This window comes from Xylocopa sonorina, chromosome 9, assembly GCF_050948175.1.
Source record: "Xylocopa sonorina isolate GNS202 chromosome 9, iyXylSono1_principal, whole genome shotgun sequence".
Classification (NCBI taxonomy): Eukaryota; Metazoa; Arthropoda; class Insecta; order Hymenoptera; family Apidae; genus Xylocopa; species Xylocopa sonorina.
Window position 1 is genome coordinate 12,694,199 of NC_135201.1, and position 17,225 is coordinate 12,711,423.

The 17,225-nt window shown below is 37.7% G+C and overlaps 2 protein-coding genes across 3 annotated transcripts; both read left to right on the forward strand.

Annotated features, from left to right (window-relative positions):
• Positions 1–976: 976 nt before the first annotated feature.
• On the forward strand, positions 977–2,601 carry LOC143426695 (nuclear RNA export factor 1). Its single transcript, XM_076900289.1, has one exon. It carries the CDS (start codon positions 977–979, stop codon positions 2,549–2,551), a length of 1,575 nt encoding a protein of 524 aa, XP_076756404.1. The 3' UTR covers positions 2,552–2,601.
• Positions 2,602–14,909: 12,308 nt separating this feature from the next.
• Positions 14,910–17,179, forward strand: Arp8 (Actin-related protein 8). Of its 2 annotated transcripts, XM_076900561.1 has the most exons (7): positions 14,910–15,060; positions 15,129–15,296; positions 15,363–15,854; positions 15,937–16,428; positions 16,509–16,728; positions 16,802–16,930; positions 17,005–17,179. In XM_076900561.1, exons 1-7 carry the CDS (start codon positions 15,031–15,033, stop codon positions 17,175–17,177), a joined length of 1,704 nt encoding a protein of 567 aa, XP_076756676.1. In that variant the 5' UTR covers positions 14,910–15,030; the 3' UTR covers positions 17,178–17,179. The 2 variants fall into 2 exon arrangements, with proteins under 2 accessions (XP_076756676.1, XP_076756677.1); XM_076900562.1 differs by lacking the exon at positions 14,910–15,060 and having other exon boundaries at positions 15,158–15,296; positions 15,360–15,854.
• Positions 17,180–17,225: the final 46 nt, after the last annotated feature.

Consider the following 17,225-nt stretch of genomic DNA (forward strand, 5'->3'; position numbering starts at 1 on the left):
CCTGACCATTAGCGCGGATGCTCGAGCGTGTTCGGTATACCTATAACTAGCAGAACTGTTCGACGTGGTTCATTTTTCCTTTACCGTCCGCGTGAAATGCGGAAGAGGAATCCCGAGGGCGTCTTCCAGCTGCGCATAGGCGCAGCTAGTCTCTGCCCCCGGTCAAATCACCGGTCTCGGGTCTCTTCTTATCGTACCTCGACAGAGGATGGAACACCGTGCGCTCTTCATTCTTGCGTCCCGTCCGTGCGTGGTGATTCGACGTAACGCGCTACGCCGTGAAATAACATATTTAAACGGGTACCCGGACGACGCACCGTTTCTAGACCGAGTAATTCTGTCCAGATAACGTTACACCGTTTCCCCGCGATGTAATGCCTACTACTCGACAGGATCGAGACAGCATTAACGTATAAAGTTACCGCTCTCCTTTAAACACCGTTAAGAGATTAGAGTAACATCTGCAGCTGGTCCGCGGACATCTCTGTCCGTTGATGAGAATGAACAGAAAAAATGGAAAGGAAACTCGGAGATTCTCCGAGGTCACGAAAAGTTCAAGAGAATAAAAAACTCTTCAGCGGTTTAAACGTGGAACGTTACCGGCAGTAAGTAAATGTTGCGCGTTCATTTTTGCTATTCCGGCCGACAGGTGTCAATGAATGTTAACGTCGGACTGCGAGCATGCCTCTTGCGATGTTTATTATCAGTTGGACTTCGTATCGTTAATAAACGAAATTGAGATTGACGAGCTTGTTTGGTCTTTTTCATGAACAGCCTTGGAAACAGGTAGAGCAATTATTAATTTGGATTTCGTATCAAATAGAACATCACTTGCGTCCTAGGGAATCTAACCTACCGATGTAAACAATTGGAGAACAATTATTTTCATCCAGGAACATGTAATTTCCAAAGATTAGGCTAAATTACTGATGTGAAATAGTTTTAATTGCAAGGTGGTGAGAAAGAAGTATAAGAAATGCAGCGAGCAAATTTGCCAATAGTACCGATGCAATTGGACTCGTCCATTGCCATAAAAATAAGCATGGGCGGATCCATGTTCCAAGAAAGAACACTGATGGGCCGTTCGGATGTGTGGCACAAGATTAAAGTTCTAAAGGGGACTCAGTACCACAAGGAGACGGTACTTAGAGCTATACTGACCGCTATCGAACCAGCTGAATTCATTCCTGTCAAGTATCAAGTCAGTGGAGAGGATACTTTCTTTCTAGCGCGTAACTGTGCTCATGCACTGGATAAACTCTGCAAAACCAACTTGATAATCAAGAATCCAGAAGGAGATCCGTTGATCCTAATAGTGACTTTAGGATTCGCATCTACTCATGACTTGAAAATCAATTTACAACCGTTACTGTTGACCGCTTTAGCCAAAAAATATGATCCCAATAATAAAACTTTGGATTTGGAACAGTTTCACAAAGATCCTGACATGTCTAAAACTGCTTATTGCCCGTTAACCCAACAGAGGACTTTTACCCATGTAATGAAATTAATAAAGACTGCGATAGCCACTGTGGAGCATCTGAATCTACAGAAGAATGAGCTATTTAGCCTGACTCCTGTCGAAGCAAACGCTTTGAGCTCCATAAAGTACTTAGATCTGAGACACAACAATTTAATGAGCATGGAGGCACTCGCACCCTTAAAAAATCTGTGCATCTTGAAATTATGGCTAGATGGAAATCCCCTCTGTGAGAATTACTGTAGTTCGAAGCAATACGTGGAATCTGTATTAAAATATTGCCCTAATTTAATCCAGTTGGACGGTGTGTACATTAGAACGTCTGGCTTACCGCTAACGTATGTTAATTATTTCAAAAATGAATCGAAAGAAGAACTAGTCACAAAATTTATCAATCACTTTTTCAATCTGTACGATCACAATGACAGGTCGCATTTGCGAGGGCTCTACTATAAAAATGCATTCTATTCGATGAGCTTCGGCATCAACCCGTCTATAGCGCACAAAAGGAACCTTACTCAATTCACGACTAATAGAAATTTATTAAGAACTACCGATTCTAACAAAAAACGGCAAAACCTTTACTACGGACAAGACAATATTCTGGCTGGCTTGAAAAGACTACCGCGATCTTATCACGATCGAAATTCTTTCGTATACGACTTGATATTCGACGATGGCAAATGTTTAGTGATCTCGGTTAGCGGACTGTTAAAAAATATGAGCAAGACGTCGCAAATTTTATCGTTCAATAGGACGTTCGTCCTCCAAGCTGGTCCTGATTACGAGTACAATATTCTAAATGATCAGTACCACGTTGACTCAACTTTGGAAGAAATTTCACCGACCAGTATAGAAACGAAAGTTTCCTACGACGAGCTCACGTCAGCGTGCTTTAGCGTAAACGAGAAAAAAGAATTGCTGAAGAAATTTGTAGAAGTGACAACATTGAACGATGATTGGTCTCAAACGTACATGGAAGAAGCTTGTTGGAACATAAGAAAGGCTATTTTAAATTTTATGAAGGATTACAAGTCCTCATCCGTTCCTATCGATGCGTTTTCCAGATAGTATTATATATTTTTTATATGCTAATAATAAATTTGTAAATATTTAAAAAACCTTGTTTTAAAACCCCTTCATTTTCTATTGAAAAATATATATCTTTCAATCTCGGTTATTTTATATCGAATAAAATATAATAAAACAGATGATTTCGTAAAACAAATACATTAGAAGGAATAATAGCGTGTTTAAGAAGTAGTAAATTTGTAATAAATTTATAAATCACATTGTTAGAATAACTAATGATCGCAATAAAGTGATTAAAAAGAGTCCCACTGTCGAGAATTATTAGAGTCTTGACTAAAAAATGATCGATGAGTAGATTATTACGTTATAAAAATGCAAATGTAATTTTAATTTGCACAAAATTTCCGAATAATTATATATGCTACTGTGCTCGATTGTTAATAGTATTAATTTACACGAAAAATATATAAACTAATAAGTAGTAGACGAATTTTACAGAAAAATTAGGCTTACGATCAACCGTGACTTTCTGAATGGGGTAGAGGACACAAGCCGCGGGTATATAAAGGACGGGCAATCCTAGGTCAGACCTTTTGCCGGTCGGACGTCGAAGTGATCGGATGTATGGAGGAACTCTCTGAGGGGTAGTCAACCGTGGAAGAGGCGGTGGTAGGGATTCCTGGACACTTCCTGAACAAGTCCTGGATGTCTGCTGCTGATCTGCTCCTGGTCTGCTCCTGGTCTGCTGGTGGTCTGCTGCTGGTCTTCTGCTGGTCTGCTGCTGGTCTTCTGCTGGTCTTCTGCTGGTCTGCTGCTGGTCTGCTGCTGCATGGTGGTGACAACGACTTCACCTGTTGGTGAGCTTAAACAAATTGGATATTTAATTGTCCGATGGTGGGGTATTGGAGCAAATTGAAATATAATTACATAATTTATATCTATATAAACATAAATAAGTTTTTTATATGATTAATTTTTAATATATAATATTGGGCCCCTGCGTAGTCACCTCCACGGGGTGGGCCTGGGCCCTTGGTAACGTTTTCGAAAGACCGGTCTCTCGAAAACGGTATCAAGCTAAGGACTACGCACGTAGATATAAGTATAATTGTAAACTCGATACTAAAAGTATCAGAATCAGTTAAAAGATTACGATTTATAACTACTGTCTTGTGTAAAGAGTTCATAGATTTACTTTCACTATTTCATTGATTCATTTTATTGTCCAACTATTATTTCATTAATTTTGCAGTAGATTAGAATAATTTAATCACTGGTACTTTTAGTATCGAGTCTTTTACAGTACAACTTAAATCTTTCAAGTCCTTTTCAGGACTTTGAAACTTTAAGTTGGATTGCAAATAGTATAAGTTAGTTTTAACGAACATATTTGTACATTCAGATAATATAATATTATAACTGTGTAACCTGAATCCCTCCTATCCTGTCTTCCCTAATTTATCTCAATCGAGTATAATTATGGTCGTCGTTAATCAGTTCATTGGGCATCATTTTCATTATTTTTCTCTCTGTGGTGTTTGTTCTCGACGGAGGGTTGTTCTGTAAAGCAGTTTCACTATTCCTTTTTTCATTTGGAAATGAGAAATTGGTATTTCTGGTGAATACAGCGTTGGAGTTTCACCTTTTCCAAGATTCTTTCTAACTGTTTCACGTGAATATTATGTTTTTCACGTCATTCGATGGTTGGAAATCTATTTCGTTCCTTCTTCATTTCAATTTCTAAGTACGATGCTGGATCACAGCTGGATCGCCGTTGGATCGCCGTGGGATGCGTGCGTCCTTAGTTATAAGCACTTAGATTTAAGTAATTTAATTGTAACTGAATTGTAACAAAATTGTAAAGAAATCCATTTTCTTATCCGAAGTGAGAAATAGCCATTCTACAATCGCGTGTAGTCAGTACCGATAAATATGCGTTACATTCTCCCTTGAGTATTCTAAGTTTCTGTTACGTGAAATCGCTTCACGTATTTTTCTTTTCTTTTCTTTTTTATTCGCTCGAGATTTAGACTTCCATTTCCACGCAGCGAAATAGTCGATACTCAATCAAACTGATGTGGTTTTCGGAGCCCATTGAGATTTCGCAGCCCTTGTCGATTGGTACGCCCGTTGGGTACTCGACTTGGGTATAGGCTTAGTACATTGGACGCGCTCACCGCGGTTCGTTCCGAGTAGCTCCTACCCCGTGTCGCTGGGGTCTTCGGACCTGCTGTAAGACGACTTGGGGCGGTCTACGAAGTTCGTTCTCGTCGGTGGGCAATGCGTCCTACTGCTAAGTCTCGCTGAGATCTTGATGGTAGCCGCATTCACCATTGGGGAGAGCGTGGTATCAGCTGTTTCGTTGTAAGACGTGGCATAAACTTAATTTGCTCGCGATTCGCGTCGGGTATGGTTCACCTGGTGACTAGTTGTGAACCATCGGGTTAGAATCCTCTCGCGAGAATCTAACGCAGGTTCGTTGGTACTTGTTCGCTTTGCTCGCGTCGCGAATTTAATCTTGCTTCGAATTAGTATCTTTTCTTAACTTTAATTTAATTTCATCCTAAATGCCGTACCGTAGAACACTTTAAATTTTCTAAAGTGTCTGTAGATCCATTTAATAAATTTCACTTTGGGTAAGAGAATGGCATTTCTTATTATCCCTTTCGTAAGGTCCATACTGCAGTCTCTAAAATCTGTTTTAGATTTTGGGGAATGTATTATGGATTCCGCGTTTAAATGATTAAAGTAGAGTCAGTCCTCGGTACCTTCTGTACCGAGAACACACAGATGCAATGGAGGGTGGATGGGATTAGGGACATAGGGTTGGGTCCTTGCGTAGTCACCTCCTCGTTGGTGGACCTGGGTACTTGGTAACGTTTTTGAGAAATTCATTAGTTTCTCGAAAACGATATCATGCTAAGGACTACGCATTACACTTAAGTTATTTGCGATTCACTTAAAATTTTCTAAACTCTTGCAGGACTTGGAAACCTTACATAGGGTACGAATAATGATTAAAGTCTAGGTAACACCTACACTTTCCCCTCTCTCTAAATTACAGAGAGCATAATAATACCTGTAGATTTCGCACGATTAATATTTCTCAGCATACAATATAAAGTTTCATAAGATAAGCACAGACGAGATATAAGATAAACCAATTACCCAATTTATCTATGTATCCTAAAGTACATGAGCTCTATTTATGCATCACATCTATTTAGCGTTACTTATACACTATGGAATAGTTACAATTAAAGCTAAACATAGTTTTACCAGCCCTTTAACTGCTGTGAACTAGTTTTATTGTAATTCCTTGTATATTTCAGTAATTTTATTGTAATATCCTGTACATTTCAGTAGTTTTACTGCATTTTATTGTATATGTCATTAGGTTTATTGCAATTTTTTGTATATTTCCCGCTTTAGAGGTAAGAGGGAGAAAGACATATAAAAAAGCTATAAGTAAGAGTGAGACAGATGATACCGACCCCGCTGTGGAACCCCTGGCGCCATCTCAGGAAAAAGTGCTCAAACTGGTCGCTCAGCATTATCAACAGCGAAGTGAACTACTTGCGACAGTGGCGCCATCTCTTGGACGAATGCAGAAACTAGTCGGTAATTAGTTTCAGTACTTTGCGCAGAGATGGGGCTAGTTTTTCAGTAGTTCACTTCGCTGTTGATAATGCTGAGCGACCAGTTTGAGCACTTTTTACAGAGATGGCGCCACGGGTTCTAGAGGAGGGTTGGTACCATCTGTCTCACTTTTTCTTATAGAATTTCTATATATCTTTCTCCCTCTTACCTATAAAGCGGGAAATGTACAAAAAAATTGCAATAAAACTAATGAAATATTCTATAAATTAGAATAAAAGTACTGAAATGTGCAAGACATTACAGTAAACTAATGAAATATACAATAAATTACAAGAAACCTTAAGTTTTATATAATACAAATAGTTATAATATAATATTTCTTCTATCTATCGATGTACTTAAATCAATTTAATTAAAACTATTCTAAATCAATTTAAATAGAAAAAACCTATGGCAGCCATTGGCTTCTAATTATTTACTCAATATTTATTAATTGTATCGTATCACTATATGATGCAATTAATAATTATCTATTGAATAAATAGAACCCGGGTCTCACCACGTGGAGGTTGCTGCCAATGGAGACCCACCCTAACCACGTCCCATCCACCCACCTTTTTTACAAAATATTATTAAATAAAACCTCCTTTCAATGTACATTTGCAACGAGTTCGATGTTTGATCCCTATGCAAGCGCACAGTGGAAGGAGTTTCAAAAAGAATTTACGCGAGAACCTACTGTCACAAATGAAAGGAAGCACAAATACCCTGCCTAACCAATAATTAAGTTTAATTTCAAAACAACCTACCTAACCAGAAATATATACTAACTTAAAAGATATGACTCCTACCTATCAATAGGTCTGAAAATGTTTCACCCTACGTATACAGAGATCGAAGAGCACATAGTACATGAAGTACTTTGGATTCATGAACTCGAAGTGATTGTAAAAGCAAACAATGGAAGAGAAGCTCTGAAGCAACAAAGGATGATTATAATAGAAGATTTTGCACAGATGAACAGAGGCGTTCGAATTTACAAGATGCGAGTCAACGAATGAGTGATGACAAAATATGACAGAATTAAAAGCACTGAAACACCTAAAACAGCACTGGAAACACTGGAACATCTAAAATAAAACTGGAAACGCTGCAATATCTAGAACAAAGATATGCAACATGTGAAACCATGACACAGATTAATAGATTACACAGAAAATATACCCAAGAAGAGATACACATATAAATATAATAATAAAATAATAATCGAAACAAGAAACGTTGCAATATCTGAAACAGAAATGTACAACAAGTAAAATAGTAACATACGGGTTAACAAATTTCACAAAAAATATATCCAAGAATATACAAATATGATTTTATAATATTTATACCCTTCCTCGTATATCCTTTTTGTTGTTCACCCCTTTTTATTTGTTTGATATGTGTGTGATCGTATCTTCATCTTCATAGCATCATTTCCATCCTGATGTATTACTTTACTCAAATGGACGTCTCTGTAAAACTATAAGCTGCAACAAAAACTTGTACAATGGGTTAGTAATAGTTTACAAAAATTTGACAAACAAACAATACACATAAATTAGACATACAGAAACATCATTTTATGGAAATAGCATAAAGAAATGATGTATGTAACACATAATAAAAGCAATGTCTACGATTATAGTGTACATTCCATTCTATCTTCTTTCTTATTACTTTTCGTTAAATTAATTAAATAATTGATTCACTTGAAAAGAATCATTTCGAATGTGAATTAAACTACACTGACTTCGATTTTGCAGGTAACCTAGTGTATTCTAATATAATTTGCAATTTTTAAAGCTTATGTATTCTGATACACAAAACACACAATGGAATGTTTAAATATCAAACACAAAAACCAGAGGGTATCTATCCGTAGAAAATAACTACATCATTCTGTAATATTTTATGACAAACGCTCGATCAGAGCCTTCAACGGAGAATTGAAGAAACGAATGCAATCCATCGTCTCTCACTATTATTCTTATTAAATATCAACACATCATTCGATAATAATTGATTGAAATAGAAATTAGCAAAATGAATCGCGATAGCAGCCATACCGTGGTGCTCTTCATAATTCGCAACACTAATTCATTAAATATCAAATAAAGAACATCTGAAATCTAATCGCGGGGTGTGTCATGAAAGAGCAATGCGCGAGCAACCACCTCAGGGCGCTTTTCTTAATTCGTAAAACTAATTTATACACCCATAATTTAGCTACGCAACACTAATAGAATGATTTTAAAATAGTGATCTGCATAGGTGCAATGTCACCACGGTGCAATGTAGCCCTTTGGCTACTGTGGTGACTCTATGCTCTACTTACATTTCCACAGCGCAAGTGGAACAATTTGTAGATGCAATACCATCCTGATATGCACAGGGTGATGTTTCCACCGTGTCAGTGGAAGATTTGGGCTTTTATTAATCGCAACACTATCGGAGAACCGCGATCATTCATTTCCGCAACACTAAATAGAATCAGAAACTAGACAATTAAAAACTATTTCTTCTACAGGAAATGATAAGATGCAATTACACGCGATGTGTGTAAATCGCAACACTATAAAACTAATTTCAGACTGTTGGTTCACACTAAAATAGCAAATGCAATTTAATCTGATCGCGAAACAAATATCAGCAAACAATAATTATAAATTGAGCAAGCAATCGCGATCTCATGATTCGCAACACTAAAACAGCAATCACGATTATCATTTTTGCGCAACTCTAATTCAAAACGCGATTAATTATTTAATACGCAACTCTAATAAAACACGCGATCTGAAGTTAAACGCAACTCTAATAAAACCGCGATTTGGATTTATTCGCAACTCTAACAGGAACCGTAATTAATTAGACGCAACACTACAATTGAAACCGCGATTCGCCCAGCATTCGATGAGCCAGCATTTTGCTGGCTAGAATATACTACTACTATTACTACACAAATACGAGCATAGCGACAAAGAATGACTTTGCATTGAGAGAGTTACTTCCAAATGCATAGTCATTAGTAGTTGCCCTCTTCTCCGGGCAAGGTTCTTCGGCATATAGCCTCTTCTTTCTTCGGGCATGAAGCCCAGTATCCTGAAACTTATATCTAAGCTCGAGATTTCCTGAGCGCAAACCAAAGAATAACATATAAAGGTGAAATAAAAATATAAATCGCGAAAACTTGGAGTGCACGCAGACAAGCAACGATTCCAAAGAATCGTGGTTCGTACAAACGTGCCAAACCTCGAGCAGAAAAAAACGTTCGTTTCGTCAAATCACGACCGCGACCGCGGGTCGATTCGAATGATGGATCGAGTAAAGCCAGTGGCGAACGGCATCCCCCGTTCGCGCCAGCTATACCGTCGATCATTCAAATCTAATTCCCTGAAACAGGTTGAACCACGCGAAAAACGCGCCTGCCCGATCGGTGACTGTGATCAACCTGCCCGGCCCTACCTACTTATTATTAACAGACAAACATACCAGAAGTAAACTACCTGACCTACCTAACGCTATATTTAAAAAATGCCAACAGACTCGTACCAACACATACATACAACACACGGAATAGTCGCGAACTTGCATACAATCTCACACTTTCTAAATTTTACTTACTCGCATACCAGCTATTGCAATCTGATCCTTGATGTTACTGATCGTTGTACATTACTATTATTATAAGTAATAATATATTTCATGGAATACATACAAGAGTTAGTGTTTAATAAAAACCTACGTATTCTCAGAGTCTAATCACACGTGTGGTGAAATAATACGTCGTACAATACACTAGGACATCAGATTGCAAAAAAATCTTATAAACTAGTGGGGAATCATCGTGCCTATCACCTTTTCCCCATCCAAGTAGCACATGGGCACGTGAATGGGGTCCTGGCAACGAACACGGAAAAGGAAGCTGAAAATCCTGATCTAAATATGATTAGTACAAAAAAACAACACATATCAACCGTACTTCGGTTCCGTCTTTTTTATTTTATTCATTCACATATTAAATCATTCATTGATAGTTATTACACTGCATGGAAGTGTAAAGAATTCTATTTTCGATTCTAACTCAAACGCGATCTGTACTTGATCTTAGAAACGATCAAGTGAAAAATACACGAGATTGCCGGTATAGCCACCAGCGTGGTTGACGCATTTTCGCGTCCGCGAAAATGGTTAACGTGACCAGAATGTCATCGAGTAACATTCGAGACACGGCCTCCCATGAGGCAGGAATTGAGATACGCTCAATTAGCGCGCCACGAATCCCTAAGCGAGATCCGCAGCTACCAATACCCTTGGTGAGGGTGGCGGGCTCCCCCTTCGGAATAGCCGAGGGCCTTACGGACGGGGCAGGGCGCCCGTACTGGGACGCGATATCGGCAATAATTGACAAACTACTTCAACTTACTCTATGCAGCGTAAAATTAACTACCAATTATTAAATATTTCCTCGAGACATGAAAGAGGAGCTTCACAATTCATTTTAATATTATAACGTACAGAATAGAGTGAAAAAGCGCGGCGCGACGCGAACAAAGTGAGTGAAAAACTATCGACATCCTTTGGGATGTAACCCTTCCTTCGGAGCGCACCCACCCCTCCCATCAGATCTTAAAAAGAAGCAAAGCAAACCCATAAGAGGTTACTACTACAGCCACCAGTACCAGTTGACGTATTTTCACGTCCGCGAAATGTTTAACGTGACCAGGTGCCTACGGTGACACCCAGGCACGACCTCTCCTTGAGGCAGGGATTGGGATACGCCCAATCAGCCGGCAGTGAACCCAGTGCAGTAATCTAGTACGCAGTCCACCACTACCGATGCCCTCGGTGAGGGTGACGGACTACCCCGTCTGCCCGTCGGAATAATCCGGGGGCCTTACGCAACGGGATAGAGGCCAATACTGGGACGCTATAGTGGTAACACCACGCTACTCGACAATGAACTTAAGTTCATTTATTTATTGTCAAGAATAATTAAATTTAAATTCAAAGTTATATTTCAAATTCGAAATTAAAATTAAATTTAAAATCAATTATTTTATATTCCGTACATTGTAATGATAGAAGGAATTGGTAAGCGTCTCTCTCATTGTTTCGAACAATATTCAATTTAACTATAGAATTATACACAATTTTATAATAAATGTACTAATTTCGAGCGATCTCATCATCAAAGCAATCATTCTAAAGTATGAATATAATATTCAAGCTCGATGCTTTGATTTCAAAATCTACTCGGACGCAAAATGTCTTCTTGCACACGTAATATGACATAGTTTCGGTAATTAAGCAAATTATCTTTTCATTATAACAAAGTCTATACTATACATTCACAATATATTTCATATATATGATAGTTACCATATATATATATATATATATATATATATATATATATATATATATATATATATATATATATATATATATATATATATATATATATATATATATATCATATATTTTATATGTTCAATTTACAACAAATAAAAGTTCGATAATAAGTTCTATCATGTGCCATTAACATGAATATTAAGTGGCTAAAGCATTTAATATCTTCAATGAAAAGTAGTAAATATTAGTAAACGAAGTCGAAGGATATCCGACTTCACCACTACGCACTGCTATGACAAAGCAGTTGTAATATATATTACTTATTAATATTGATAAGGACATTTTACACTTCTAGATATTCATATCCAGTGTTCGAATTTTTTTTAATATTACTAAAACCACTTATCTATCACTTAAACTTTAATATTACTAAAGACGCGAAATGCAAGAAGACCTATCCTGATCTAATAAATAACACAGACAAAATAAACGTTATTACTCATGGGTATAATAATATACCCATGGTCACTATGCTCGTCAATGGAATACTACGTAATTACAACCAGTCACCCGTGCCGATTCGGACCTTTCGTCCTATGACATGATTGAGTGACCGGAGGAACTTAAAAGCATGCGACTCACAGTGAATGATGCGTAGAGTAGTTCAGGCGAAGTCATCAGAGATGCTGAAGTCTCAAGGAAGTCATCGATTGCTGCTGCTGCTGCCTCAGTGGAGTCATCAAAGATATAGCAAATGCCTAAAGAAAGTCATATTATGAATTAAAATTCATGTTACCACATAATGAATCAGTTAAGAAAAAATATTAAGAAATGTTGCTTACCTCTAGAAAGACATCATGAACGTTGTCGTCAGGGTGGAAGAGGTAGATAAATCCATAGTAGAAATAGCTGAAATATTTAAACAGAAACCACATTATTATAATTTAGCCTTTTAAAGATCCTGTTAATATTTTCAATTATTAATTTACTTTAGCAATAAATCAATCACAAATACGTTGATTTGGTAATTAAAAAAGATTAAAAGTTTATCAAATTTGGAATTATAAGTAAAGTACGAAAGATACTTACATTTTTGGCTTTTGAAGCACATCTAGATCCTTTAGGTAGACAGCAATTTGACTCTAGTACCGAGGCAGTATATATTTAATAAAAAAAAATTAGGAATAAAAAAATATATAAATAAAAGACTACGATGCTACTGCCATTTACGAAGCAAACACTGACTCTACTCTTTCGCGTATGAATATTATAAAAAAAATGTAATTAAAATTAGAGCAGCTGTGCTCTAAAAAATACTAAAATTATCGCAACAAACACTGACTCTACCGACCGCATTGCGCGCGGTCACCAAAATATTCTGAAAGAAAAACATTGTACATGGGGGAACAAGGGGTAAATAAAAACAACACACAATTTACTGTCGTATTATTCTTCATCTTTTCCTGATCGAGCGTTTGTTCAAAAAAATATTACTTTCCTTTTAAAATATTCAACTATGCAAAAATATATGTATATATAAATAAAATAGATTATAAATATAACATTGAATATACTGTAAAATATACTCAAATGTTATAAATTATTTATGAACACATTAAGAATTCGTGATTGATCTATAAAAATTCTATTATGATGATTTGGTATCAGAATTTAAAGCATATTCAATATTCGTAATTAGTTAGCTATAATATATGCTATGAATATTCAAAATTGCTTGTGAGAATGATTATTAAACAAATAACTCATTACTTGGTACATACATCATGTGTCCATAATCAATTATATATAAAATGTTACCAAATGATGAATAATAAGGTAATATAAATTTATACCATACGTTAATAATGTCCATTGCTCATTACATCCATTCCTTGAAAGACATAACTGTTTAAAAATCTGTAACAGAACAAAACAAAACAATTAGAATAAATATACGAAGGTAAAATCAGTAAGATATTAAGATTTTATAGTAAACTAGTTGATAAATCATATTTTCAAAATTCAAACAAAGCCTATGCGCAACTATGAACAATGAAAGGCATAATTATATGAAAAGCAAAAAGAAAATTCGTTAGAAAACATTAGTAATAGAACAAAAGTATAATAGAATTATACTTGAGAATACTACGCAGTTGATAAGCAAGCGTATAAACGTACCTCGAATGTAGAAACGTGCGTCAAAAAGTTATATCGACAGGAACGAGCGACAGACGTCTTACCACCAATAGAGGACGGCACGAACTGACTACCGGTGCCGCTCTCCGCATGCCCCGGAAGCGTCCGAACGACCGCGAAGACGTTCGAACGACACCGAAGGCGCTCGAACGTAGTTTTTCAACTACGCTGCTACGTTTCATTTCGCGGCCTTGGTATTTCGCTATCTGCTTCAACTGTAAACAAATCAGCTAATTGAAAATCTACTACAAAAGACACGTCTCGAAAATACGAGTTCCAGGAAAATTCTCGTGCGTATTTTTCTGAGAAAAGTGCGCACTGTTGTGTTATGGTACATACCGTCCTAGATAATTTGTACAGAAAAATATACGTATAGAACACGTGTAGCACTCGTATAACGTATATAACATTTCACTCTACATATTATTTTATTATATATACAATGTTAATTGCGAATATTACAGTACATTATATACTGAAATGCTCGAATTCTAATCGTAAAAACGAAATTATTGGGCCATTAACTCTCACCTTAATTAATTACAGAATCGTATAGTACTGCTGATTAAGTAAAGAAATTCCTTAATTTTCATAAAATTGAAAGAATTAGATAAATTATATCTCCCGCTTTAGAGGTAAGAGAGAGAAAGATATATAAGAAAGTTATAGGAAAGAGTGAGACAGATGATACCGACCCTACTCTAGAACCTCTTGCGTCATCTCTGTAAAAAATGCTCAAACTGGTCACTCAGCATTATCGACAGCGAAGTAAACTACTGAAGAACTACTAACGCCACCTCTAGGACAAACGCGGTATCATCTGTCTCACTCTTTCTTATAGCCTTCTTATATATCTTTCTCTCTCTTACCTCTGTAATCCTGATGATAGTCCTGTGGCGTTAGGCTGGTGGTTTTTGAAGTATTATGTGATTTGCTGTGTTGACTGGGTATATATTTTTTTTGTGCGTACATGTACATGTTTTTGGTGATTGTCGCCAATAAATTAGTCATATCTGTGCGATGTCTCGTGTAGCATACCTGGATGAGAATGATATCAGAAAACGAATTAAAAACTTTACCTAATTATGCCTGTTTATTCGATTTCATTGTTACGTTGATAGAATTAAAACTGAAGTATTCTATACATCAAACTATATATCGAATAAGTAGTGGTAAAAATTAATGTTGATCAAATTCTATTCAGTATACACTTGGACCAGATCTATGGACCGGTAAAGTTGCGGGACGTACACCTAACCTAACGTAACCTAATCAACCCTTATACGGATTCTAATATCGTTTTGTTAACAAAACAATAATCGATCATGCCGGTATTTCAAGAGTCGTGTGCCGAGGTAGTACCTGTACTGAATACCGTTAACACGTTATCAGGTATTGCAATATCGTGTAAAATACATTTCAGCAAATCCAAGCGCAAACAATCGTTATTATTCACCCTGGATCAATGTACCTCAGGATGGGGAGGGCATCCGACTTGAATCCGTGTACAATCTTAAATGCGATCGCTAGAAGACGTTTAGCCGGGGGGCTGGAATACAAGGACAGTTTGTTGCCACCTGCTGTGTCACGAGTAAGCGTTACTTTGTTTCAAACCTCTTATTAAGAAACGACGCACATTTTCCATTGCTTTTAGTAGACGAAAGAACTGACACAAGCGATGGAGGAATCACGCCTGCAGGTATCGCACACTTTACAATCTTGTCTCCAATCCGACGGGAGAAGGAGATACGCCACGCCGCCTCAACAGATAGCCGCGTTTAATCGTAGATCGAACGCAGAAATATCTTCTCCTTGTAGCGTCGAATGGATAAAAACTGATAAAGATGTTGTGGTCGGAGACGACGTACTGTCGTTAAATCCAGACGATAATTTTAACGTCCATTTCCCGTATAGGAGAGGAGAGCTCAACATACATTCTGGTCCCGGCGGTAGCCTAAGATCCGTTATGGCTGATTTGAAAACTATTTGGGAGTACGTACTTACGGAGAAGATGGACATCCCTTTAAGGGACTTGAAACATTACCGAGCTGTTCTTATAATTCCCGATATTTATAATAGGCAGTATTTGAAAGAGTTGACAACGCTGATGCTCTGTGAAATTGGTTTCGGAGCATGTTTTTTATTACAAGTTGGTTCTTCGTTCTGTATATGAGTATTGTTGGAATACTTTGAGATCGGTGATCGCTAATAGTGTGTATCGTGTGCCACAGGATCACGTAGCTGCTACGTTTGGCGCTGGACTAGGATTCGCGTGCGTGGTCGATGTCGGAGATCAGAAAACGTCAGTTTCATGCGTGGAAGATGGAATTTCTCACAGAAATACCAGAGTACGAATGGATTACGGCGGTGGAGACATCACGCAAACGTTTTTCTGGTTGCTACAGAAATGCGCGTTTCCTTATAAAGCATGCGATCCGTCGAATAAATTGGATGCTTTGCTATTGAATCAGCTGAAGAAAGACTTTTGTCACGTTGATCTGAACGTGTGCGGTTCTCAAGAGAAGACGTTTGTCGTTCGAAAACCAAAGCAACAAACCGAGAGGTACACCCTTCAAGTTGGGGACGAGTGCTTGGTCGCGCCGTTGAGCTTGTTTCAACCGGAATTATTTAAAGTTTCCGGAACGCATAACGTGCACGTACAAAGGAGATCGATGGGCGATCCGGAAGATCCGCACGACGAAAATTACCTACGGGAAACAAGCGTGAGTAGAATAGTGAAAATGTGGATTAGATCGATGTGGAACGCAACTACGATCAATAATATATTTGTTACTCGTATCAGAGAAGGGGCATAAAAGAAAATCTCGAACAAACGTCCGAGATGCAAGAAGAAACAATCGCACCGACTGTAGCAGGGGAAGAGGAAGTAGTCGTGGACGCGGTGGATTCAGCACCGATCACCTTATCGAATCGTGACATCGATGCTCCGCGAGACTTTGTAGTAGGTCCGCAGCAACTGTTGGGTCTCGATCATGCCGTGCTTCAAAGCATCGATCGCTGTCGTACGTAATAAATCCGTAATCGATTTCATAGAATCCACTCACGGAACTGAGCAACGTATTTTCCCCATCGTAGCCACGGACGATCTGAAAAGGAAAATGTACAGTTGCGTGCTCGTCGTTGGCTCGGGTATGAAGTTCCAAGGTATCGGTATGTGGCTACACAATCGGATTTCCCTTCAAATCCCTTACATGTACAGAGCCGGTAAGTTTCTTATTCTTTTTACCACGATTCGATGAGAATCCTAGAAATTTAAATAAGACGACACGATACGTCAGAACAATTAGATATTATAACGCAACCGAAAGAGATGGATCCTGGTATGACAGCGTGGAAAGGAGCAGCGATATTAAGTTGCTTAGAGTCCGCTCAAGAGTTATGGATCGGTCGGCAAGAATGGGAACGAACCGGTGTCAGAGTATTGAGAGAGAGAGCACCGTTCATGTGGTGAAGCTGTTTCTTTCGATGGAAACCATTTACCAATTCGAGCAATCGAAAA

Bases quoted from the DNA above. Each gene is read 5' to 3' on its own strand.
- LOC143426695 (XM_076900289.1), top strand. From the start codon at position 977: ATGCAGCGAGCAAATTTGCCAATAGTACCGATGCAATTGGACTCGTCC.
- Arp8 (XM_076900561.1), top strand. From the start codon at position 15,031: ATGCCGGTATTTCAAGAGTCGTGTGCCGAG. The intron at 15,061-15,128 runs GTAGTACCTGTA...AATACATTTCAG, and splicing joins TTCAAGAGTCGTGTGCCGAG to CAAATCCAAGCGCAAACAAT. The intron at 16,931-17,004 runs GTAAGTTTCTTA...ACGATACGTCAG, and splicing joins CCCTTACATGTACAGAGCCG to AACAATTAGATATTATAACG.